Genomic DNA, 25,300 nt, shown 5'->3' with positions numbered 1-25,300 from the left:
CAAGGGCGCTTTTTCGAGCTGGGCGGGTTGCTCGGGGTCGAGTTGCTGCGCCGGCGGCAGCTGAATCTCTGGCTGCACAGCCGCCATTCCTAGCCACAGCGGCGGCCTGGGCTAGCCTGGGAGCTTTGCTGCTGCTGCTGCGCGCTGCTGCCGCGCCACCAAAGCGCGCCAAGGACTTCGGAGTCACGCCAGGGAGCCTAGACCGAGTGACGGGTTCAGCAGCGGGCTAAGTAATGCGCGGTTGAATGATATAGATGATCAAAAAGGTGCGTTTGCGTGGTTCCATGGGTCGGTCCGCTTCCATTGCCCTTGCTCCCGCCTGCGCATCTCCCAGAACCGACCCACCGGCCGGCGGCCGCGGGCACCTCCACGGCCGCACCCTGCGCATTCGCTGCGCTTGCGCCAGCCCGCCAGCCCACCCTACAGCCCTAATCTCAGTCCTTGACCTCGCCTTCCTCCTACACCTCCATCTTCACCGCGCCGCCGCCTTCCGCCTTGACTGCGCCCACGCCTACCCCTCCCGCCCCCCTCCGCGCCGCCGCCCCGCCCGCCCCCATGTGGCTGGGCCCGAACCGCACGTCCGCCTCCGGCTCCGCCTTGGCCTGCGGCAACTAACGGCATGCCCGTGCGCCGCCGCCAGCTGCTTTAGCTTGGTGCTCACGTACTCGGACAGCATCTGGTCCGCAATGCAGGTCAGCTCCTGTGTAGGAGGTGTGGAGGAACAGGAAAATTGTGGGGGTCGGCCAATCGTGGAGGAGGTCGGCGGGCTCGGGGATACTCGGTTTGGATGTGACGAGTTGACGGGGGTGCTTAAGGATGTGCAGCGATGCGCGCACGTTGATGGTCATGAACGCGTGCCCCGTGCGCCTCCCTTCCCAGCCTGGAGACGGCCTGGAGACGGGTACCCGGCGGCAGGGCTAGCTGAGTGTTCTTCATCCCGCTGCCGTGCTATACTGTCGGATAGTCTGCATAACCCCTTAGGGGTGCCGTCCACTTTCCCGGCCCAAGCCCCGTCCCCCAGCTCCACCCGCCCTCTTTCATTTCTCCCGCCCCCATCCCTCTCCTGACCCGACCCTCCTGTTCCGCCCGGACCCGTCGCTCCGCCCTCCTACGTGCATTTGCCCCGACCCTCCTGTCCCTCGGCCCCACAGCCCTCACCTGTCGTTGACCAGGTTCCAGGAGTTCTGCACCAGCGGCTTGAAGGGGCTGGTGGGCGGCTCTTCGATCAGCCGCCGCTCCTTGTTTAGCCACGCCAGCAGCGTCGCGGGGAGGAGGGGGGGGGGTTTGTTGGGTTCAGTGAAGAAGAAGGTGTTGTGACAATGGAACAGCGCGCGGGGAACTCGCACTCGGGGGGGTTCATGGGGGAGGAGGGGGGGAAGGGCGGGCGGAGGCGGGGCATGCGGAGCGACAGGGGCGGGGGAGGTGTGGTCTTCAGGAGGGCGTGGCGCGAGAGACATAGACAGTGCATGGTGGTTCCTCAGGTTCCATGTGGGTCGGGTTCGCGTTTGGGGCACACAGCTCCGCGCCGTCACACAACGCTCCCACAAGGTCTCCCGCCTTTGCGCTGGACTGCGAACCACCCAGCTCCAATCCAGTTCCCAGGCCGCCATGTCATGTCGAGGCGCCTAAGCCCCAGCAGCCTGCCGCACCTACCATGCGAGCGCAGCGGCGCACCAGAATGGTTTTGCCCGAACCCCAACGCACCCGACTCTGCTAGGCAGTGGCCACGACCCAAAATGAGAGGCCCCACGTCACGCGCGTACCAGACCCCGGCTTCACGCCTCCCCGCCGGCGCACGGAATCGGCCCCTTGCTTGCGGAGCCGGTCCCTACGCAGAAAGCTACGAAGCTTCCCGAGCCAACGCACACACGCCGTCTGCCCGGGGTTTGCCCCGTCCCGTCTCGCCGCCTGCCTCATGCTTGACTTTCCGCTTCCCTCCGCCCCTCATTCCACCCCGCCGCACCCCCCCCGCCATCCCGCTCACCGTGTAGGGGTAGCCATCCATGGGATGGTGTGTATCAAATATGAAGTGAAGTGCCGACGTCCAGAGGTACAGCGGGCACACGCGACGCATTCCATACCGTTGTTTCGCCAGCGGCAGGCTGCTGGCTCCCCCGTGTTTCCGTGGCGGCTAACGCTAAAATAGGGGTGCGCAACATCCAGGTGAAAGCCCAGCGTGTACAGCACAGCGCGCTCCGCCTGCAGTAACAGGCGTGTCAGGGGTGAGTCAGGCGTGTCAGTTGTACTGTGGGTCATGCAGTATTAGGGCCTCGGAGTGCCGGCTCAAGCAACGTCCAATCTTCGGTACGGTCTGCCAACCCACATGTACCGTATACAAGGTGTTCACAAACACCGTTATGTGTACCCACCACACCGCATCGCGCCGCGGTGTTGCCGTGGCGATACGAAAGCAAAGAAGGTACCGTATAACGCGCCCCCGGCAGCCACTGCTTGTCGGCTCTGCAACATATGGAGGCTGCGTCGCAAGCTCAAGAGGGCGTCCATGGGCGGTCGCAACGAGAGCAATGCGCTCACGGCCCCGAGACCCCACCCATTCGCCCGACCACACTACGCCACCATCCATACCCACCTCCAGGCCCTCCCCGGCCGCGCCTGCGGTCGTGCGGCTTGCACTGCAGGTGCAGTAGGTGTCTCAAAGAAAACCTGGCAGCATCAAGACGGGAGGCCTTCCCACATTTCCGTAGGCCATGCCCCACGCTGACACCCCCGCTCGTGCTCAACCCCTACACCGCAACCCCACTCCCTACATGCGGCACACCGCTCCCACTGCACACAGGTACGCTCCTCTCCCAGCACCTGTTCCCTTGCCATGCCCCCGAGGACACTCACCAGACGCAGGTTTGCAGTGGACACGCACACAGTGCCGGCGCCATCCGCCCCGAAAGGCGAGGCTTTGCGCCAGTGGGCGCCACTGCAAACACGCCCACGGCCCGCCTGAGCACCTGGCCCAGAGTGCACGTCAAGCACCACGCGGCCGCAGCCCGTCTGCTTCCCCGGTGCAAGCCCTGAGCCGGTCGAAGGCACATCCCTCCACCGAAGCAGGCGCGCACAGGCTCCGCGCACAGCTGGTGAGGGATCTGCGCAACAGACTGGGCTGCCGGAAACAGCTCGTTACTTGCCTCAACCCCGAAGTCTCGGACTACACAGGCTCGCCCGCAGTACGACCTGCACCATCCCCGCCCAACTTCTCCTGTGCCGCCCTTAGCGAGCCCCTTTACGTAACGTCGAGCCCCAGGTCCAGCCAGGGGAGGGCCTCCCCTGGGCCCAGCTAGCTCGGCGACCCAAGCAGTGTTGAGCAAAAGGCTGGCAGCGGTGTTTCGCACCCCCTCCCGCCCTCCCCTCGCACCCGCCAAGCTCAACGCACTGGCTGCCTTCCAAGCCACCTGGGCACCCCATCTTTGACCCAAAATGCTGCAACTTAAGAGGCGCTGGACAGGCCCAATCCAAGGCAGAAGCCAAGGCCGAGGTCACAATCGACACTGACTGTTGGCCTGTTCCGCATGTCCTCCAGTCGCCTTGTTATCTTGAAACCAGGTATAATGAAGCGTTGGCAGCGACTGACCTGCTTACAGGTCGAACGCGCTGGCAGCATTGTGTTTGTGGGGTCCTGTGCGTATACTGAAGGAGGACACGGTAGATGCTGCATGTAGTAGCTAACGATGTCTGTCCCGCGCTTCAGGCGACCGTCTCCGGACCTCGATGCCGTTTAAAATGTTAGAGTCGGACTCCCTGACTCGTTAGACGAGGTCATCAAGTTGAGGCAAAACATGACAGCATAGATGCATTATAATAATATCGAGCGGCATACACGGCCAGGGCATTTGGGGACCCGCCTGTGAACATGCACGACACGCTACTGGTCACTGACTTGCCGACCGACAAAGTCGCGCGGCCAGAAGCTTGTTCCTAAGCTAGCTCTACACTGACAGCTTACTCCAAACATTGCACCCTCTCTGCTGCAAGACGAACACTACCGGCTTCATGAAGGGCCCAGCCGTGAAAGCTGCATGCGTGGCTTTCCTTGCGGGCACCGGCCTCGCAGCCACGTTCTTGCTCGCTCGACGAAAAGGCTTGCTATGGATACTGCGCCGCAAAAGTAACTGTAAACCCAAGGACAAGTCATGCAACGCGAAAAGTAGCATCGCGACTGCTTCATCATCGACTGCCGCGGTGAGCACGCAAGGATTCTCGCTGATAGCAGGCTAGTCGCGTGCTGTTCTGTGGCATGTAGACATTCACACTCTGCTAGAAGTCAACATGTTCGACGGTTTGACCGTCCAGCAGTTACCCCGCACACAAGGGGAGGCCTTGTCCGCCTCATCACCTTGTGCACGCAACCTCCACTACCTTGAGCACCGCCGTTGCTCCTTTGCCTTTCCTTTACCACTTTACCATTTCGACCTAGCTATCGACACGGCCACTTAATCCTCAATACTCACCCTCTTGCCCCCAACAGGTGCCCTCGCGCGATGACCTGCAGCCGACAAACTCCGCCGATGCGGCCGCTGACGCGCCCTCCAGCAGCGGCGGGCCCACCAGCCCTAGCGGCGAGCTCGCTCTGGCCCCCAACGACAAGTCCAGCTCGGGCCGCTCCGACGCCTCCACGGGCAGTTGCGCCTCCTCTGCCAGCTCAGGCAACACGGCGGCCGGCAGCCTCAGCGGCACGTGCCTCGCCGCCTTCCGTGGGGACAACGCCGCCGCGTGCAGCGCCACCACCGCTGACACCATCGCCGACGCCATCGCTTTCCCCGACAATGCCAAGGAGGCACAGATGGACACCATAGAGCGCACGAAGGCGTCCTGCATGGGTGACGAGGTGAGACACTTACATATTACAGGCGCACATGCACATCGCTATCAGCAGGGCGGGCTGGGTTGTAGTGGATCGGTGTTTCTGACTTGCCGTGCAACCGGCCCCCACGCATTCTTGCCTTGGTCATACCCCTTCGCGTTAGCTGACCTGCCTTCCTCGCTCACATTGCCCGCTGAATGCCGCCTCCTTCCCCACAGGAGGCCAAGGCCTTTGTCGCACAGCACGGCCTTAGGAGCTGCGTCCCCGGCCGCGCGCTGGGGAAGGGCGGTGCCGGCCACGTCGATCTGGTGGAAGTCACCCTGCCTGACGGCACCATCCTCAAGGCCGCGCGCAAGACGATACTGCTTGGTCCGGGCAGAAACGGCAAGGCCATCATGCGTAGCATTCTGTATCAGGAGCTGGCAGGGCTGACAGCTGCCGCGGGCTGCGAGCACGCGGTGCAGTGCCTGGGCTACCGGCTGCCGACTGATGACGACGAGACGGCGGAGCTGCTGCTGAGCTTTGCGGACGGCGGCTCCGTAGAGGACCTGCTGGTGGGTGCTGACGAAGCAGGGGGCGGGCTGGGCAGGGGCCAGGGGGGCTGCGGCACCTTGGTCACGCACTTGGTCAGCGGTGATGATTCCTACGCGGTCCGTATACGTGACGCTCGACCCCAGCTCCATTCCTCATGCGCTACCCACTCATCACACCTGCATGCACGCCTCTGCCGTCTCTTCGTTCCTTACACAGCCCTTCGCTCCCGCTGATCCCATGCAGAGAGCACTAACGTGGGCGCACCGTGCACGCATTGCCAACGCGCCGGAGGGCAGGAGGCGCACCGGCAAGAACAAGGACAAGTACGAGATGCTGCCGTACCCCGGCAACACGCTCATGGATGAGGCCGACCTGAAGGGCATGCTGCGTGCCATGGCGCTCTTCATCAAGCACCTGAACGCTCGCGGCTACATGCACTTTGACCTGAAGCCCGCCAACCTGCTGTACGACATCGCGCCTGATGGCAGCAAGGTCTTCCGCGTGTGCGACTTCAACCTGGCAGTCAAGACCGACAGCAATGGCTGCGTGGAGCGCGCGCCGGGCGGCAGCCGCGGCTTCTGGGCGTGGGAGACGTACTGCCAACTTATGGGCCTGGAGCAGAAGCACCCCATCACCATGGCCGCTGACGTGGCCTCCATGGGGCTGGTGCTGGCGGACGCCGCCGGGCTGCACGGCCTGGCGGGCGGGACTCAGGCCTACCTGGAGTATGAGCGCGACCTGCCCCGCCGCATGCCGCCTGCGCTCAAGGAGCTGATCGAGTGGATGGTGGCGGAGGACCCCGCCGCACGCCCCACTCCGGACCAGATCCTGGCGCACCCGTGGCTGACGGAGCCATGACCGGCCCAGCGTGGCGGTGTTGGATGTCAAGTAGCTGTGATGAGACGGGGGGCAAGGGCGGTGGGGCATGCACGGCATGGCATGATTGCATGGCACAGATGGCAGGCCATGGTGCGTCGCTAGGACGATTGGGGTTGCATTGAGACCAGTGGGCTCAACTGGGGGCGGCATGCACCGAAAGCAGCTGCCAGGGTATGGCACGTGACAGGAAAATGGGGCTTTCAGCCTTTATCTAATGGCAGTGGGCGCATGTTGGTGGGTCCGCGTTTGCGTTGTGTGTGCAGTGCTCACCTGGGCTCTGCGTGCGTGTGACCGGTTGAACCTGCATGTTGCATTTCCGGCATAAAGTAGCACCTGTTGCATTAGCATTTCCGGCATGAAGTAGCACCTGTTGCATTAGCATTGCAGTGTGCATGTGCGTTCCTTGCGGGGTAGGACTGTCTGCTTGAGCTGTAGCACTTGATGTGGTGCTGAATGCCGTGCCGCAAACTCACCAACGACATGGTCGGGGGTGTTGGGTGAATGGCGGGTGTGAAGCTGTGAACATGTAGGGGGGGTGGATATGGTTCGCGACTTCGGGATTTTAGAAGCGGATAGTGGGTCGCTTGGCATCAGGGGAGGCTCCCCTGCTTGGCATGGCTTGCTTGCATATAAGTTTCATGCCTTGGCGTGGCGTGACTTAGCCGAAGCGGCTTGCGGTACGTACCGGCAGTCTTAAGCCCTCAAGGTTTCAGCTCACGTGTAAGCAGGTGCGTCTATTGGACCCCGCCGTTCAGCCCATCCCTGCAACATAGCGCCCCCAGGCTAGCAGCTAGCCAGTGGGAACTGTACTGCGATGTCAGCACGCGCAATTCGCGATGTCAGCACACGGATTTCTTCAGTCTCCTCGCTGCCATGCAGCACACGTGAGACGGCGTGACAGAAGGCCAGTGCTGGGATTAAACAAGGAGGATGCCGGGTTTGCTGCATTACCGCTCACCGCAATGCTCACCGTCCACCCACAATGCTCCCTCTGCAGCTCTGCTGGGTTCAGCTCTGTGTTTGCACGCAATCGAGTGCAGTGTTGCGCGCACCACACAGACTCTGGCAGATTTAGCCGCAGCTGCGCTCCACGTGGATGCCTCGCAAACGCCTAGGTGCCTTCTCTAGGGCGCGTGCTCTAGCTCCCGCTCCCGCACAGTGAGACACACTAATCCCCCATCGCAACTCGCCAAGACAGTCGCCGCTAATGGGCGCACCGCTGCCGCCCACGCTGGGCAGCTGACCGCAGCTATCAACTATGGGCCGGGCTGCTGCTGGTCCTGAACGCAGCGCCGCGGTCAACATCCTTGGCGCTGCCGCGGTAGGTGTGCCTTCGCTAGGCCGCGGGTTTGTTTACCGCAACACCTGAGGCATTTGAGCATAAGAAATGTCTTGTTCGCATGCCACCGAATGCATCCCATCCACTGCTGTTACAGATGTCCACAGGGCGCGGCATCATTCTGCAGGAAATACTCAACGTTCTCCTCTGCCCCTGGCGCCCCTAACCCTCACCAACTGCCCAGCACGCACTCAGGTACAGCAGTACCTCCACTCCCCATAATATCTCAGAATTGGGACAGTGACAACCCCATAATATCTCAGAATTGGGACAGTGACACCCCAATACCGTACCGGTGTGCCGGCTGCTGAAGCGTCTGCTTAACACCTGCATGCAGTCGCCAACCTGCCCGGCCCAGGCCTACGACCCTGTCGCTTGCCGGAAAACCGCGCAGGAACACACGCCTGTCTACCCGTTCCAAACTAACAGCCATGACAGCAACATCCTCATTACCACACACTTTCACACCGCAGCCCCCCGCCCTTGCCTGCCTACATGCATGCATCCCAAATGCCCCATGCCTATATGCGCATGCCTGCGCCAGGCCCCACAAAGCTCCGCGGTCCTCATCAGTTTTGGTTGCTGTGTTGGCATGAGCGCCGCGGGTGTGCTGAGGAGCTGACCTGGTCGTCATCAATGAGCTGGGCCTGCGGTGTGCACACAGGCAGGAGACGCACACACCGGGGGCTTGAAAGCGCACACCAGGCACACGTCTTCCACAGTTTGTCATATCAACATGTTGCGATGATGGCATGCCAGGACCCCGCGACTGACTGCCCTGTACGCCACACAAGATGTCACACCACACACGTCGTGCCACGTACACACCATGGTGCTGGCGGTGGGCATGGCGCAGGGCCGGGTGATGTCGGGCAGCGAGCAGCCCTCAAAGTCCAGCGCCACCCGCTGGCCCAGGCCCCGCACCACAGCGGCCCGGCCCACAGACGTCACGCCCTGCAGCGGAGTGCCGGGCGCGGTGTGTGCGCCGTCAGCGTACAGGCCGGCACATGCGGCGCGTGCGGTGCGTTCGGTGAGTCAGCGGTAACAGTTCGATGTGCTCAGCGGGTGCGGCAGCCGGCGCGGCGGCGCGCACGACTGGTCTAAGCAAACCGGGCACCCGCGTCCGCGGTCACGGCAGCACTCGCTCCCTGATGAAGGCAAGCGTATTGACACACGACTCCACCCACTCCTCGCGCATCCGCGCCCCCAGCGTTCCGTCCACGGTCTCCGCGAGCACCTGTGCCTGCAGCCGCTTCTTTCACGCGCACCCTCCTGCGCTTCCTTCCCACGCTCCCCCCTCCCCTCCCACACACCTCGCAGTGCAGCACGGAGCTGCTCCCCCCTCCCCTCCCACGCACCTCGCAGTGCAGCACGGAGCTGCTCCCCCCTCCCCTCCCACGCACCTCGCAGTGCAGCACGGAGCTGCTCCCCCCTCCCCTCCCACGCACCTCGCAGTGCAGCACGGACAGCTCCCGCAGCGCGCTGTGCCGCTGCGCCACCGCCTGTTGCAGCACCGCGTCCGTCATGGAGTGGACGTCCTTGATCTGCGACGCGCGGCAGGGCGGCAGGGCGGCGAAACGGTGAGCAAGCAACTGGTGCGCAGCGGGAGGTGCCGCATCATAAGACTTGTTCACGGGTGAGCCTTGCTTGGGCGGAACAGCGCCATGCCCTTCACGTCTTAATCCTTCTTTTCGTCCGTCATCCGCTTAGCAATCCTCTCAACCGCGCAACCCATCCGCCAGGCCATCGTCGCTCGGCCGCCGCTCTCACCTCGAGCCGCGTGAGACCGGTGAGCGCCGCCAGCCCCGCCCGCAGCTGCGGCTCGCCCGCGGTGTGCAGGTGCTTGAGCGCCAGCGACCGCAGGCCGCGCAGCCCCGCCAGCGAGGTCAGGAAGGAGCCGCTCACCTCCTCATAGCGCCGCACGATGGGCTTCTGCAATGGATGCGTAGGTGGGTGGCACGAGGACATCAGGCAAGACCGCTCAACCGCAACCGCAAAACTCACAACCACCGCTTTCACCACCGCTTTCACCACTGCTCCCACCGCCGCTTCCACCGCCACTCCTGCCCTGCTAGGCCCTGCGCCCCAGCCCACCCCACCTGGCGCATGTACGCCTGCGCCGCGTGCAGGTCTAGCTTGCGCAGCCCCCTCAGCCGCAGGCTGCGCAGCCCGCCCAGCCGCCCCAGCGCGCGCAGCCCCGCGTCCGTGACCAGGTGCACGCCGCTGAGCGAGACCTCCCGCAGGCTGGCCAGCTCGCACAGCTGAGACAGCTCGCCGTTCTGTGCAGTGTGTGCGTGTGTGTGAATGTGGAGGGTGTGAGGAGGATGAGGGACAGGGGACACAGCGGTGGGAACAGGGGACAAAGGGATGTGGAAGGGCCGAGGCAGGCGGCGGGTGAGGATGAGGGATAAGGGACACGGCGGGAGGGACACGGCGGTGAACTTTGGCGCCACTGTTCGCAATGTTGAGGAATTGCACGCACGCACATGTGCACACACGCGTCCCACCCCGAGGGCCACCCAGGGCCCACACGTCATTGCAGGGGTGACCAACCTCCGTTCTCCCAACTAGGCACACATGGGTGGCAGCTCAACGCGCCCTTCCCACCCACCCACCCACCCACCCACCTTCCCAGACACACAGACATGCACCCCCCTGTCCTTCCCTCCCTGAAGCCCGCCGCCTCAACCCCCCACCCCCCAACCCCCACCTCCAGCGCCAAGCAGTTGTCCAGCGTGAGCCGCGCCAGCTTGGGGAACTGCCGCAGCACCGGCACCAGACTGCCGTACAGCAGGAAGAAGCAGCCGTCCAGACACAGGTCCGTCAGCTCCAGCTCGGGAGGGGGAGAGCGTGGCGTGCCAATACCCGCGCCCGTGCAGGGGGCGGCGGCGGCTTCGCCGCTGCTCGTGCCGGCGGTGGCGTCGCCAGTGGGCGTGGCGAAGCCACCGGCGGCGGCCGTGGAAGTTGCGGCGGCTGCGTTGGCGTTGGCGGTTGCTACAGCTGGGGTGCCGGCGGCGGCGGCGGTGGCCGCTGCTGCTCCGTCCTCGCTGACTGGCCGTTTCCCAACCGGTGTGCTGGAAGGCCCGGCTGCTGCTCCTACTTCCGTGTCCATGTCAGCTGGGCCGGCGGAGGGCTCGGCGGCAGGCGCCGCAGCCCCCGCGGCAGCGGACGAGGGGCCAGCAGCAGCGGCTGCAGCCGAAGGGCCGGCAGCACCTGCTGCCGCTGCTGCTCCTGCCTGCCCTGACGGCCCGGCTCCTGGTGAGGACATGGGCGCGTCGTCAACCTGTGCGCCGCACCGCCGCTGCCGCTTCAGCTCAAGCTCTATGTTCCCGCCGGCCAGCCCGCCGCCAGGCGGTGTGCTGATCCCGGAATCAGTGCCCTCGTCGTCCGCCGCAGCATGCAGCCCCGCGCCCGCCACCCGTGCCTGCTTGCGCTGCGGCGAGCACGCATCCGGCGGCGGCGCAGGCCTCGAGCCGCGGCCGCCACCACCGCCACCGGACGCCGGTCCGGCCACGGGTGCTGCGCCTCTTGCTGCGCCGCTGCCGCGGTGCGTCGCGGGGCTTGGGCTCGCGCTCCGCCGCCGCAGCGTCCGCCGCCCGGCGGCGCGGCCACCGGAGCCGCCTGCGGCGCCAGCCGCACCGCCCGAGTCCGTGTGGCGGCCCGGCACCACCACTGCCATCGCGGCAGCCGCGGCCGCAGCTGCAAGCAAGGAGAAGCGAATGGGGTCAGGGTGTGCATTTGTCATGGTCATACGAACATCTCGCGCGTGTCAAAACGAGAACACGCTGACGCTTTAACCTGTCAAAGCCGGGGGGTTCACAAAGGCAGGTGCTGGTTCGTGTGCAAGACTTCAAACGTGTGCCCCTCCTCACCAATCCGTGCCGCCGCAGCACCCCACAAGCTGGTGTGACCGACGCTCCCGCCCGCACCGCCGCCGCCAGACTGGCGCGGCGACCGCAGCCGCTGCGCCCAGCCCGCCACACCACCGCCGCTCCCGCCCGCACCGCCGCGCGTCGCATCCACTGACGCCGCCACGGCCGCGGCGGCCGCCGCAGCCTCACTGCCGCCGTCATGCCTCCCTCGCCCTCGCCCTCTCCCTCCGCCGCCACCACCGCCTCCGCCACCACCGCCACCTCCGCTGGTACCGGGGCTGTCCCCATCATCATCCCCATCCTCGCGCAGGTCCTCCGATAGCGGCTCGGGCAGCGGGCTGGGTTCGGGCAGCCCCTCCGGCAGCACCAGATTCAGCGCGGTCCAGTACAGCCGCATGCGCAGGGAGCGCAGGCGGGCGTTGGGGTGGATGTCGATCACGCCGCCCGACCTGCGGAGCGAGTGGGGGCGGCTTGCAGGCATGAGTGACAAAGCGGTAGAGCGCGAGGATGTGCGTGGAGGAATCGTGTGCAACCAGATGACGCCTCATACTAAACTGAACCCAGAAAGCCACGCTTGTACCAATGGACCCTTCCTCCCTGCGCCGATTCGGGCTCTGGGTCACAGTTTGCTGCGGATTGGAACCCACGAATCCCCTTCCACGGCTCGCTACAGCCGCCACCAGCCCCTGGCCCCAGCTCCCGACCCCGCCACCTCCCAACTCCCGGCCCCACCTGCTGCGGTCGCTGCTGACGAACAGCGACTCCAGGCGCGGCGGCGCCACCACCGTGACCATGAGCTCCTCCTCGCTGGCGCTGTACAGGTCCAGGCTGAGGGAGGTCAGGCAGCTGTGCTCGGCCAGGGAGGGCAGCACGGGCTTGAGGCACTCGGCGGGGGCGCGCAGGTCCAGCTGGCGCAGCCTGGGGGAAGAGGAGGGGAGGCAGGAGGGGAGGGCGGAGGGGAGGAGGAGGCGGAGCCGGGGGAGGAGCAGGAGCAGAGGGTCAGCGCGGCACGATGGCAGTTGTTCAGGGGCTTTGCACCCAGTGCGTAGAGGCTTTGCTAGCATCTAATGCCTCACGGGTGTGCAGCATCCGCCCGGTTTCCCCTCCCCTTCCATCCCTGTCTGCCCTCCCGTCCCCTGCTTTCCTCCCTCCCCCCTCCGCCGTGCACTCACACGCTGAAGCTGCTCCAGCTGGATATGCCCGGCGGCGCGGCGCGTGTGCTGCTGGTCTTGAAGGCCAGGCTCTGCAGCCGCGGCAGCCGCGCCGCCGCCATGGGCAGGAAGTCGGCGGCGCAGCTCGTGTCGCTGTTCACGAGCAGCGCAGTCAAGCAGGTCAGGCCGCCCAGCCGATCCAGAGCCTGCAGGCAGGGAGGGAGGAAGGGAGAGCGAGGCGGGAGTTCCAGGCATTACTAATCAGCAGAAGGCGATGTTTGGGGATGTGGGGCGAAGCGATGCGCGGGGGACGTTAGGCGATGTGAGCCACCAACACCCCAGCCGCCCACACCCGCACCGCTCGCGCGCTTTCCTCCACAAGCCCGCATGCACGCGCGCACGCACGCACCTCGCTCTGCACCAGCTTCTTGACTGACAGGCAGCGCAGTCGGGCCAGGTGCGTCAGAGCCTCGGGCGCGTTCAGGGTGTCCAGCGTGAGCTCTGTCAGGTTGGGCAGAGCCGACAGCGCCTCACACGTCAGGGCCGGGCAGCGGTCGGCCTGCGGTGGAGCAGGTGATGGATAGGTGGGCAGTTGAGGTGAAGACGATCGGGAGCATCGTATGGGCACCAGTGTGAGCGGAAAGGGAGGACAGGTAGTAGGAAACGAATATGCATGTGCAGCGCAGGGCGCTGCGATGTGTTTACATATTGCATCTCATGCCCGGCTCATGTCATGAATGTGTATCGCATGCGCATGTGCTCGCACGCGCGCACACCTGCAGTTTGGTGAGCCGCTGCAGGACATCGCCCAAGCCGCCGAAGACGCGGGACGCGGGCGAGAGGTGGCAGGGCGGCAAGGCGGCCCCCGACTGCTCCGGCCCCTGGCCCTCGTCCTGGTCCTGCCCCTGCGGCTGCGCCTGAGAACACCCAGCGCCCCGGACCCACCCCGCCTCGTGCAGCGGCGCCACGTGACGTGGCGGGCTGCCGCCAGCATCCTGGCGGCGTGGCTGAGCTGCGCCGCCGCGTGTGCTATCAGCAGCAGCGCCTGCGGCGGCAGCAGCGCCTGCGGCGCCGCCGCCATCCACGGATTCCACCGTCGGCGACTTGGCCGCTTTGGCGTTCGAGGGCCCGCCGTCGGCATCGCGACGTGCTCGCCGCGGCGGTGGTGGCGGCGGAGCCGGCGGCGGGAGGCCTGTGGCGGACGTGGTCTGCTGCGCGCCGGTGACGGTGCAGGCGGAGCCCTGTTGCTGCGGCGCGTGTCGCTGGGACTGCCCACCCGCTGCAGCCTCCGCCCCATCCGGGCCCTGTGGGGGCGCAGCGGGACGCGACTGCGCAAACTCCGCAGCAGGTGTGTCGGACTGAGCGCGCGGCAGGCCGCCAGCCTGGAGCGCCGCATGCTCGACGGCGGCGGCGGCGCCAGCCTGCCCTGAGCCCGCTGCTGCTGCGGCAGGTGTTTTCGAGCGCCCCTTATGGCGTGCACTGGCCGGTGGCGCCAGCGGGGGTAGCAATGGGCCCTGCTGACGCTGCTGCTGCCCTGGCTGCGGCGGCTGCAGCGAGGGCCCTGCCCCCGCCCCGTCTAGCACGGGCACTGCCCCGACATGTGCGCCCGCGCCGGCTGGACCGTCTGGCACCAGGTGCTGCAGCTGTAGCGCGATGTTGGAAAGGCACAGCTCGCGGAGTGCGGTGAGCTGCTGGAGCGGTGCCAGCATGCGCGCTGACAAACCCTCGACGTGTGACAGGTTCAACTGCGTCAGATTTGGATATAACGCGACGAGCTTGTATAGGTCGACATCAGGTCGTTTGGGTGTAGCCTGCTTCAGACAGGAGCGTGCTGACCGGCTCCATTCCTTGCACACCAGCTGCACCACAACGAACTGTCGCGCCGTGAGGCTCGGCACAATCGCATCAAAAAGCCCATCCGGAGGTGCCTGCCAGCTCCGCAGTGCAGGAGGGCAGGCTTCCTCGGCATCTCGGCTGGCGCCTTTCTTGGGCGTGAAGGTCCCCATGCCTGATTTTAATTTCACTGCACTAGCTAGCCGGCTCCATCATAGCGTGAAGGCGGGCAACGAGGTGAAGGTGAGTTGTAAAATATCGGTTTGAAATTCGGCAAACAAACCCTGCCAAGACTGTTATCGGGAGTGGAGGTGAAGCCAAGTCGCTGTGAGCAACGAAAAAATTTCGCCCTAGCAGGCAAGGGGCGCGGCGGTGTGTCCACGCCGCGATTATGCTGGCAGTTTTGACAGCCCCTACCCCGAGCCTACCCGAGCCTACCCGCCCTGACCCCTCCCCCGCACAGCTACCCTCGACATCATGTCCTTCAGCGAACATCCTCGAACTCAGCGTCAACGCAGGAGCGTGGAATGTCCCCTTGTCAACGGTGTCGTGCATGCCGTCTTGAAAGTGGCTGCTGTGTCAAGTCATTGTGCCGACATTGCATTTCGCCGGGTGTGTGTTTTGGATAGGGTTAGTGTGCGAAGCATGACCTGACACAAGCAGTTATGGCTGCGTGTCACACTAGGAGTGGGTGCGAGTCTTGCCGCATTCTGCCTGCGAGAGAGGCGCGAGCAAGAGACATGTCGCACAATTGGCAGCGAGGAGGACGGGCGTGTTCAGCGGCTGGCAAGACTAGCAACTGGCCAGCTAGCAAAGGCGAGGGACGTCAAGTACTGGGTGGGACATAGCCCATACAGCGAATGACTGCGACGGCAGCCCAATTGGTCCGATGCGAGGCGGCCGAGGCCCCCTCCACCCTTGTGCTGCGTATCTGGCGCCTCTCTGCTTAGCTGCCTGCAAGGCGTCAGCAACAGCCAATGCGCGGGAGTGCCACACGTGACGCGACATAGTATCAGCGGACAGTAGGAGGAACAGGTGAAGACCTAGCTCTCAAGCTCCTCTCAAGCCGGGAGATGTGGCTGCTGCGCACCCGGCCAGTCGCGCAGTTCTGCTGCGGCAGTAGCTTGGGCGATGCCTGAGGCAACAACGTCACGTTCAGCCTCAAGGTTTCCGCATACAAAGTGCTGCCATCAGCCATGAATGCTCGCTGCAGGCCGCGGGTTCTCCGGAGATCGGGGAGCCGGCTCACCGTGGCACGCAAACACGATCGCGACTAGCCCGTGCCATGAGATTTCGTGGAGACTTTCTTTCAAGACAGTATACTATGTCATCATCTATCATCGAGCGCGCCCCTTCTGGAAGATAAATTAGAGTCCTTACAAAACGTCCCACTTCGCTGCTGCGCCACGCGCTATCCTGTTAACCTATAGGCAAGCTTACAAAAGACGGTCATTATTTGCAGATACGGTACAGCGCCGTGAGGTGCCGCAACCTCACATTTAGCCTTCGAGGAGAACTTTCGCACAGCAGCGGCCATGTTGCCAACGGACACTATGAAGGGGACTTTCGCCCCCGGCACAAGTAAGCAACCCAAACATCTCACAGAGGTGTTGTGTGCACGAAATTGTGGCATGCGCGTGTAAATGGCACGACCGCCGAGCAATACATACACCGGCTATACATCGCATGACGGCAATAGCTGCGTGCGGATCACTGCTTGGGGTTTTGTGTACCCATGGGTGTAGCCGCGTGCTGCCGCTGGGGTGACCGACCCCACTGTGCAGTCGGCCTGCGGCGAGCGCGTCCCTGCCGTCCCGCATGCGACGGCCGCGTCTTCCCTGTGCATGGCTGCGATGGGACAGGGTGAGGGGCTAGCTTAAGAACCAGGCCTCCCAACCCCATACCCACTTGTACATCTGCAGCCAAGCGGAAAACGGTGAACATGTACGACACACAATCGTCCACGTTCCAGCCGAGGCCGGAGGGGCCATTTGAGGCGGAGCACATCACAGACCAGCCGGCTGCGCATGAGCACTTTGATACCACGAGAGAGATCAAGCTTAAGGACCCAAAGGGAATGGACTTGCCAGCCACCTCTTACGTGTGAGTGGGGCTCTTCAGACACAGGGAGCAAGGATGGGGGTTGGCACGCCGGTTCAAGGGCTGGACCGCAACCCGACACAGTGCCAGGTGGCAGGGCGCCATGCATCAGGCAACAGCAGTACACTGGCTCAACGCCGAGGTTGCAGCCGTGAGCACAAGGTCGCAAGCACTTTCCTTCAGCCCACCTCGCCAGTGGACTGTCACAGTCCAGCCGACCGGGATCGTCCCATGACCCGACTCCTCCGTCGCCTCCCCTGCCCACCTTCACGGCCCCATCACCGCATGTGCAGGGAGCACTACCCGCCCAAGACGGCGCTACTGCCGGGCGAGCCGCTGGAGCTGGCCTTGGGCGGTGTGCCCTTCACTGCCACCTCCACCTACGACAACGAGTTCTGGAACAAACCCCGCGCGCCGCGGCCCGTGGAGCCGCTCACCTACACGCACCGGCCCGGGCCCATGATCACGGTGTGTGGGTGGGTGGGCGGAGGGGCGGAAGGGTGGGTGGGTGGGCGGGTGGGCGGGCGGGCGGAAGGGCAAGAAGCGCACTACCGAGAGCACCGCTGGGAGCACAGCAAAGAGGCAGCGTTGACGGGTGGGGCGTCCTTCACCCATTTCTGACCACAAAAGAGACGTCCGCAAGCGCGCGCGGGGTGTGTGCTTGTATTAAGCGCCGATGTACGGGTGCAGGGGCAATAGCTAGCAAGGTCGCCAAAAACAGGCGGGACGTGGCGGAGCGGTAGACTGGGAGAAGATGTCTGTGCTCACGTGTTTGTGGCACCCTATCGGGCTCGCGTGCGGGCGCACTGGGGCACGCGTCCGACCTCATACTGCCCAACCTCACATGTGTCGCACTCCCCCACCCACGGCCACAGCGTGACACCACCAACCAGGACACCTATAAGCCGTTTGAGATGGCGCCGCAGCCAGGCAGCATGACGGGCCGGCCCACGCGCAACGCCACGGCGCCGCCGCCCGCCATGCCCTCCATCTACGACACCACCTACCGGGCGCACTACATCCCCAAGGAGGGAGAGCCGCGCGTGGGGCCAGGTGGGGAAGGCGTGGCGGGGGGCTGGGCCTGGCCGCTTGGAAGGGGAGAGGGTTATGTGCCCGAGCCCGATGAAGGGGGGGTTACGCAGCGGGTTGCGCTGAGGGCAGGTTGGGAGCTAGCATTTATGCCAGGAGGGAAGCGCGGGGGGACCAATTGGGGTTATCAAATGGCTGTTAGGCGGCAGGTGGCGGCACTCCACGGGCCATCTCTAGTGGATTAAAGCGTGGCTGCGCGACGCCTTTCCACACGCACGCACACGCGCACACACCGATAACCTACTGCCATACCTGACCTCTGCTGTCCTACTGCACCAGCTATACTACTGTACCTGGCTATGCCTCCACTTCTAAAATAATCATGAATGTAACCCCCCCCCCCCCCCAGGCACCATCCCGCCCAAGGACCCGCTGCCGTGGCTCAACGACGGCACCACCTATCGCAATGACTATGCGCCCAAGGGCCTGGCGCTGCTGGCTCCCGCCGACTATGACCCCTACAACCCCTTTCCCTTCGGCGGCACCACCGAGTACCGGTGAGCAACGCCGCCAGCGCAGCGCTTGCGGAATATCCCTCACCCGACTTCAGCCCGCCCCAGCAGTGCCCCCTACTGCCACAACCAGTACCGCACACGAGCCGGAATAATCCAAACCGCATGCCGTCCTACCCCCATTCTACCCCTTAACTACGCACCCCTCCCCCCTCCTCCACTGATGCACCCACGCAGCGCCGAGTACCCGGCTAAGGAGGCTGACCCGCAGCTGCCGCCGCTCACGGGCGTGCGCAGCCGGGAGGGGCTGGAGCTGCCGCTGCCGCGCCGCAGCCTGGGCGTGGAGTTCGTGCACAAGGGCGTGTCCGACCGCTACTTCGTGCTCATCCCGCGCACGCTGGATTCACCCTGCTCCGCGCGCCAGGTGTTCACCACCGTGCACGACAACCAGGAGCAGGTGAGCGGGAGGCGGCAGGCAGCAGGGGCGTTGCGGGCACTAGTGCAATTGTCACGCCCCAGGAAGCCCATGCCGGTCCCCGTTGGTCCTTATGCTTGTCCCTGGCCGCAACCTCGATTTGACCGGAAACGTAGTGCAGGCGTTCACGCCAGCCCTTGACCTACCCGACCCACTGCTGCGGTCGCCCGCCCCCACCCCCCCACCCCGCAGGCCTGCATCCTGATCCTGTACGGCGACGACCCGGTGGCCTCCAACAACACGCTGCTGGGGCAGTTCGACATCGTCAACATCCCGCCCGCGCCCAAGGACGTGCCGCGCATCGAGGTGGGGGGCGCGGGGCGTCGGGGTATAGTGCCGCTACGGGGTTGACACCGTGGTTGCACGGTGGGAGGAGGGGCGGGTGGGTGAGCGAAGGGTGAAGACGTCAAGTGATAATAATGAGCGGCAGTGCAGCGCTGCTGCTGGTGCTGGTGCCGCATGCGGTGTTGGGACTGCTGACACGTTGCTTGCGTGTCTTCTCCGGTGGCTGCAGGTCACGTTCCACCTAAGCCGGGACATGTTTCTGACGGTGGAGGCACGGGACCTGGACACGGCACGGCACAAGCGCTGGTGAGGCCGCGGGATAGTGGGGTAGTGCAGATGCACGCGGGTGCGTGCGGGCACATCGGTACTCGGCATGCGGGTTGTTGGGCTAGGATGGATGCAGGGCTCCAGAGTTGTGTGCCTGTGGGGTGCTGGCAAGAAGTTGCGTCATTGTGGCCATGCGATTATTACCTGCCTGCGCCAGCGGCCCCGTGCTTGCCACTGCTCACCATTCTTCCGCGCCCTTTCTGTGTTTGCTGCCGCCGCCGCCAGGCTCCAACGCGGCGACATTGTGGTGCTCCGGCATTAGCAGTTTTGAGGAGGCAGATAGCAGTTGTGGGGACGTGGGAAGAGCGGCGAGCAGGGTGTTGGTAGCCGGGATTATTTGCTGTGCGATGTGGCGCATGGGAAAGCTGGAGCCGAAGGTTACTGGGATAGCTGGGCAAGGCTTGATGGCCGGAGCTGCGTGTACCGTACTGTCGAGGAAGCACGTGGCCTGTGTTACAGAGGTAGCTATGAACGCATAGAGCCGTGTTGGGAATTGACGTGGAGAACAAGGAATCCGTGCAGGTAGGGCGTTGCTGTGGATGGTCGTAGCTGACGCAAGTTGCAGCCATGCAGGCTGTGCAGCGCCATGCAAGCTGTGCAGCATGCGTCTCGGTGTGTTGTGTTGGATGGTGCTTGCCTGGCAGCTAGCGGGCAGTGCAGTGTTAACAGGAGGCCTGAAAGTGGATGCAGGCGTATGTCAATTCTGATACCGTATTCTCATTTTACGCATGCAAGGTCAACTCCCAGCTTGTACACGCAAATTATTGGAAGGCAACTGTGTATTCAGCAGTAGCGTTTGTCTCCTTGCTGCCACGCACCTGAAGGGCTAGCGGGGGCTGCACCACCTTAGCGGCCCACTTCCCTAGATGCCCCCACCCAGCCCCCGTGGCTGCCAGCAGGAGAGGCCTGGTAACGTTGGTGCGCTGCGACTCTGCTTCGCGAGTGTGCCGTTGTGTTGTGTCTGTGTGGTGCTATCGCCTGGCCGGGCGCCCGGAGCGTGAGGAATGCGCGTCAGCAAAGTTCCAGCCAGCCAGCAGCTTGTCGGTACAGTACGTAACTCCGGCGTTCGACCAATCGCGCGCTCATGCACTGCCGTTGCAAATTGTTTGCCATCTGCTGGGGTCTGGGAATCAGCTGCACCCTATGGGACTTCACCAACACTGTCCCAGCCATTGCACACCCAGCCCCCAACCCTTCCCTGCCTTGAGGTACACCCTGTCCAAGTCCTGCAGCAGCCTACACTGGGGGCGAGTACGTATGGACACCTGCCTGCCGCCAGCGGCTGTTGCGGTGAGGGAGGCAGCGCGGCGATGTTAGGGGCCGAAACAGGGCACCCAGAACAGAGTTAAAAGACGCTTGCCCTTGATTGGCATCAATCATGTTTACACCGCACACATGAACACACTGTGGCTGGCTCGGGCTAGCTGTGCCACGGGGATCAACCCTAGTGATACCCGAGCGCAAACACATACATACTTGATGAGTATGTTTTTACATCAGTTCTCTTTTCGATGGCCCCTGTCCGTGCCCTGCCTGCGTGCTATCGGCAACCTGACATGGAGGGAGACTGACATGGTTGCACGTCAGGGGCACCCCTGTTGTTTCACGTGGGGCATCACTCGATCCAGGATTGTGTGTGCGTGTGTGTGTGTGTGTGCGTGCGTGTGTGTGTCTGTGTGTGTGTGTGTGTGTGTGTGTTCCTCCATGCATGGATCCTGTGACACGGGTGTGTGCGCCTCCATGCAGCGCTGGCACGCGCGGACATGGTCGCCAACGTGTTCAACCTTGGCATGCTGAACCCGGGCATGGGCAACATAATAGTGGGTGCAAGAGCGGGCGGTGGGCGTGCGGTTGCATGCATGCGTGTGTAACCCATGGCGCTTGCACGCCGTGTGGCGCTTGCATGCGGTGTGTTAACACGGTCCGTGCCAATGCCCACATACACACGTGCAGATCGACATAATGAAGCGCGCACAGATGCAGCAGGGCATCCAGCAGGTGAGGGGTGGCACCATGGGAGGGGGGGTAGCTCAGTAGGTAAGAGCACTTCCTTATCACCCTGCGGACCCGGGTTCGAATCTCGTATTCGGCCCGTTTCCCGGCGGATAAGGTTGAGGTCGTGGGTTTGGATCCCACCCCCCTCACCGTAGGTGTTCCGGTATGGAGTCCGTGGCACCGAAGAATCGTTGTCCCCTATGGGTTCGGATCCCATTGGTGCAACGAGGAAACTCTACGCTGGCCGAATTCGGAGGGTTGGTAGGCCGATAAGCTCAGATCTTCGGATCCTATGAGCTGAGTAGAGGGTGATGCGTGGGGTGCCTCTAATCAGGGTCCCACAGGGGTACGGTAGGGTTCTAAGAAGGACTCTTCCTTGGGAAGCGGGGGAACAGGGCTGGCAGGGTGGATGGGGAATGGCGGGCAGGATGTCGGGCAGCCCCAAGTCCGGAGCGGCGCTACTCCCGCCCCCATGTGGGATGCAACAGTGTGACCGTCCGTTTAGCTGACCGGAATTGAACCGAAACACGGCAGCCGCTTGCACCAAGGCACTGCCCAAGGCACTGCCCAACCGGACGTCAAAGCTTGCACGGAACTTGCAACCCATTCCCTGCCGCTGCCGCTGCCCTTCCCACCTCGCCTCCCGGCTCCTCCGCCTGCACAGCTGTGCCACCAAGCCGGTGACCTGGCCATGAAAGCGCGCAAGATGATCCCCGACGCGTGTCAGGAAATCGTCCAGATTGACCTCATCAGCCGCCGCCGTGCATGTACCCCACATATGTGGTTCGCCAGGGAACGAAGGGCTTCCTTTTCAGGTCGTCAACTAGAGGGGCCGGCGGTAGGCACACGGTCAAGCGCATGACCCTGGCGGCCCTGGCAGCGGCATTGATCCACGTTGAACGTGGAACATACAATGACATATGGTCCAAGAAATCCAACTGGTGGGTATTGAGTCAGGTCAGCGACATGGGAATGTTTGTAAGGGCATTCCATTCTATCAAATGGAATGATGGACTTTGCCTGACAATTTGTGCAGGAAGGACACTGCCATCGTCAATGCGGTGAAAGCGAGCCTGCGGGGCACTGGCTGGGATGAGAAGAGCGCGGCGGTGATAAAGTGCTGGCTACAGGACCACATCGTGCCAGAGGTAGGATGGGTTTGTGATTGGTGCAGGTCGATTTGCACTAGGTGAGCTTGACGGCGACTTTCCACTTGATGACCTGTCCATCCCATGGCGTTGTGACGTCTACCCCGCCTTGTCACGTATCATGTCCAGGACGCCTCAGGCAAATCTCGCACATGGACAGCGGAGGCCATCAAGCTGTTCAAGGATGCGGTCGCCGTCCAGAAGGACAGGGGCACACGCACGACCGGCGGCACCGTGCTCAACGAGATGCGGCGGCGCAACCCCGAGCTCTCCGCAGGCCTCACCACTCACAAGGTCGCAATCAAACTGGGGAGGATGTTAACGTGAGTATGTAGTGCATGTTGGTTTTGCCTGGGGGTAACGGGTTAATGGATACGGTGCTTAATTCTTTCATTGTCCATCATCCAACACTGGCTGTTTTCCGTGTTTACACTCTTACACAACATCCGCCACGTCAATCCCAACATCCCTCGCAGGGGCGAGGCGGCGGCGACCAACAAGGCCAAGCCCCTGGCCCCTGTCACTAAGAAAATAAGAGGCAAGAAGAAGGAGCCTGGACCGGAGTAGATGCGGAGCTTTGGAGCTGTGGAGCTGCGTGTGTTAGTGATGGAGGTTGGCTGCTCTAGAGCTTGGAGCTTCGTGGGTGGGCGTGGAGCTTTGGAGCTGTGGAGCTGCGTGTGTTAGTGATGGAGGTTGGCTGCTCTAGAGCTTGGAGCTTCGTGGGTGGGCGTGGAGCTTTGGAGCTGTGGAGCTGCGTGTGTTAGTGATGGAGGTTGGCTGCTCTAGAGCTTGGAGCTGTGGAGCCGCGTGTCAACGTGAAGAAGGTGCGTGTGCGAGTACGTGTGCGCGCCGCCTGCTACTGGCGAGTAGATATAGGCGTCGAGGCGGATAAGGGGGCAAGACTGCAAGTCGTGGTCCGGCGGGGCGAACGCCAGAGAATGTGGGTTATGATGCTAGGTCGGCTTCGCTAAAGTCGGTACGGTACCCTGTGGCTCATGGGCACTCGGCAACCTGCTCTTCCCGTGTGCTTCCTCCGGTTCTGGTGCGCAGCTCCAGCGTTGCCAGGCGGGCTTCGGCATGATGGATGTGGTGTTTGACAACATGTGAGTGAGCCGCACTTACTGCTTTGCTTGCCAAGAGAAATGCTCATGAGCGAACGCTGCTGGCGTCATAACTCAGCAGAACAACTGCTGGTATATGGGCCGGCCAGTGACCCCGCGCTGCGCCTGCGCCCACCCCACGCCCACCGCGCGTCAAAATATTATCAATAGTTCGCACGTCTTTGTTGCGCAGCATCTTCGACATGATGGTGGCGAGGTAGATCTGGGTAGATCGCGGACATCCTGGGTGAGGTGTGCAACGTGGCGTACGGCTGTCACTGGCTGGAGGGCTGGATCAAGGTACGGCACGCACGACGGTCCAGGCCGTACAAGTACATTCTTACATGTGCAAAACCTAATTTCTGTGCTATTGAGGGGGTTATTGACAGACCCTGTCTGTGTTACCGCTGCTGCAACCCTGACCGCAACCAACCCTGCCTGTCTCTGCTCGCCATGCTTTGCAGGGCCGCATCGACCAGGACCTCATGTGGTTGCCGCTTGGGCGGGCGGGGTAAAGCGGGTTGGGGGTGGGCGCCATGTGAAAAGTGGGCTTGAGATGCTGGGTGTGGCTACGGGCATAGGCAGCAGGGGGCAAAGCAGGGACCGCGCGGTGCTGCTATGGCCCCAGGGCCGGTGCAGGGCCACTGCACAGGGTCGCCAGGACTCCCGTCGCAGAGCACTTGCCACGGGCAGAATGACCACACAAACCACACCCATCAAATGCAGTGAACGGGCGGCTGCCCTCATGTCCGCTTGTCCCAGTAGGAACCTGGAGGCCACGCTGGCGGCACGACGCCAGCAGCTGCACGCGCACCGCTCCCAACTGTTGCATGCGTGGATCGACGCGCGCGCCCAGGGCGCGAAGCGCGAGGCGGCGCCGGCAGCTGTCGGTGCGCCCGTGCACGGGGCGCGGGGTTATGCGCTGTAACCGGGAGCTGAGCCATATGCAGGGGAGCAGGGCAGGGTGTCAGGCGGATAGATGTCATGAAGGCGAAAGGAGCAGTACGAGGGCAAGGGTGCGCAGCCCTTTGTGCGGTGGCGAGCAACACTGAGGTTGTGGGTGAGGCAATGTCTCGACTTAGTTGCAAGTGCTAGCTGTGATAGCACATGAAAGGACCAAATCAGTCGCGGAGATGGAAGGCTGCGAACTGGGCGGCGTGCTCGGGTAGTTCGGGGGGAAAACCCACGTTGCGGCCTTGATGTGTATGTAGGTGACTGCAACTCTAGTACACGCGACTCGGCAACCCTGCTCAAGCAGTGCTTGATTGACTCAGGCGATAAGGCATGTATACCGGTACACTGCTGCTACTCCGTGTGTGCGACAAGCCAGGTGGCTCTCCCTCTCAAGCGGGAAAGTGGGCTCCACCCACACCATGTTTGTGCAATGTCTGAGGCCGAAGGCCCGAAGCTTTCGAAACTACCTCATCTCCGGGACATGGCCAGGGTCGGCTTGCATAGGCACTGCCCGCCATATGTTCTGCCTCGTCCCGCTGTCAAACCTCCCAGCTCCGCAGCGCGATGGCTCGCCCTTTGTGGGGCTTCCAGTCAGGCGTGGTATAGCAACCTTTACTACAGCGTGCTGAAATAGCAGGAGACAGGAGGCAGACGGCGTTCAATGCACCCTAAGGAGTAACGAGGGGTCGAAGGGTCGAAGGATTTGGCCGGGGGTCGAGGCTCCCGATGTGTACGAAGCAGGGCCTGGGTGCGTGCGCGTGGTCCCCGGCCGAGGCAGGAAGCCTGGAAGCGGTCGCTGTCTTTCTCTTTCAAGCGCAACAAACGGAAACCGTGCGTAAGCTGGGTTCCAGCGTCCTGTCCATTCCGAAGCTGCCCAAGCCGCGTGTGTCGTGACCAGCTTCCCATGCAGCGGTTGAACCACCGGTTAGGAGGGGCCCGTCGCCTCGTCTGTGT

At 63.5% G+C, this 25,300-nt stretch overlaps 5 protein-coding genes across 5 annotated transcripts in view; 3 read left to right on the top strand and 2 right to left on the bottom strand.

The window, feature by feature from the left end:
* Window positions 1-1,278, bottom strand: part of CHLRE_12g545752v5 (uncharacterized protein) — a 5,532-nt gene extending 4,254 nt beyond the window's left edge. Inside the window, exons 1-2 of the mRNA XM_043068872.1 lie at window positions 1,159-1,278; window positions 662-700 (exon numbers count right to left, since the gene is read on the bottom strand). Of these exons, the coding sequence (XP_042919102.1) occupies window positions 662-676 (15 nt within the window). The 5' untranslated portion in view covers window positions 677-700; window positions 1,159-1,278. The remainder of the gene's footprint in view (window positions 1-661; window positions 701-1,158) is intronic.
* Window positions 1,279-3,768: 2,490 nt separating this feature from the next.
* CHLRE_12g545750v5 (uncharacterized protein) lies at window positions 3,769-6,962 on the top strand. Its single transcript, XM_043068871.1, has 4 exons — window positions 3,769-4,191; window positions 4,478-4,837; window positions 5,032-5,367; window positions 5,591-6,962. The coding sequence occupies exons 1-4, from the start codon at window positions 4,003-4,005 to the stop codon at window positions 6,203-6,205; spliced, it is 1,500 nt and encodes a 499-aa protein (XP_042919101.1). The 5' UTR covers window positions 3,769-4,002; the 3' UTR covers window positions 6,206-6,962.
* A 634-nt stretch (window positions 6,963-7,596) lies between these two features.
* CHLRE_12g545800v5 (uncharacterized protein) lies at window positions 7,597-14,718 on the bottom strand. Its single transcript, XM_043068873.1, has 11 exons — window positions 13,365-14,718; window positions 12,998-13,147; window positions 12,610-12,794; window positions 12,170-12,355; window positions 11,438-11,886; window positions 10,276-11,264; window positions 9,665-9,844; window positions 9,336-9,497; window positions 9,014-9,109; window positions 8,394-8,519; window positions 7,597-8,212 (listed from the first exon to the last, which is right to left on the bottom strand). The coding sequence occupies exons 1-11, from the start codon at window positions 14,592-14,594 to the stop codon at window positions 8,135-8,137; spliced, it is 3,831 nt and encodes a 1,276-aa protein (XP_042919100.1). The 5' UTR covers window positions 14,595-14,718; the 3' UTR covers window positions 7,597-8,134.
* A 1,029-nt stretch (window positions 14,719-15,747) lies between these two features.
* CHLRE_12g545850v5 (uncharacterized protein) lies at window positions 15,748-19,944 on the top strand. The gene is made up of 9 exons (XM_001693904.2): window positions 15,748-16,002; window positions 16,344-16,524; window positions 16,815-16,989; window positions 17,397-17,574; window positions 17,960-18,107; window positions 18,300-18,519; window positions 18,730-18,843; window positions 19,052-19,128; window positions 19,375-19,944. Exons 1-9 carry the CDS (start codon window positions 15,957-15,959, stop codon window positions 19,409-19,411), a joined length of 1,176 nt encoding a protein of 391 aa, XP_001693956.1. The 5' UTR covers window positions 15,748-15,956; the 3' UTR covers window positions 19,412-19,944.
* Window positions 19,945-20,528: 584 nt separating this feature from the next.
* On the top strand, window positions 20,529-24,814 carry CHLRE_12g545900v5 (uncharacterized protein). Its single transcript, XM_043068874.1, has 7 exons — window positions 20,529-20,781; window positions 21,103-21,147; window positions 21,809-21,864; window positions 22,181-22,292; window positions 22,422-22,615; window positions 22,769-23,395; window positions 23,857-24,814. The coding sequence occupies exons 2-6, from the start codon at window positions 21,112-21,114 to the stop codon at window positions 22,857-22,859; spliced, it is 489 nt and encodes a 162-aa protein (XP_042919099.1). The 5' UTR covers window positions 20,529-20,781; window positions 21,103-21,111; the 3' UTR covers window positions 22,860-23,395; window positions 23,857-24,814.
* The last annotated feature ends 486 nt before the right edge of the window (window positions 24,815-25,300 follow it).

This window comes from Chlamydomonas reinhardtii, chromosome 12 (genome assembly GCF_000002595.2).
Source record: "Chlamydomonas reinhardtii strain CC-503 cw92 mt+ chromosome 12, whole genome shotgun sequence".
Taxonomy (NCBI): Eukaryota; Viridiplantae; Chlorophyta; class Chlorophyceae; order Chlamydomonadales; family Chlamydomonadaceae; genus Chlamydomonas; species Chlamydomonas reinhardtii.
The sequence above is the reverse complement of the archived record's forward strand: the minus strand, read 5'-3'. Positions and strand labels throughout refer to the sequence as shown.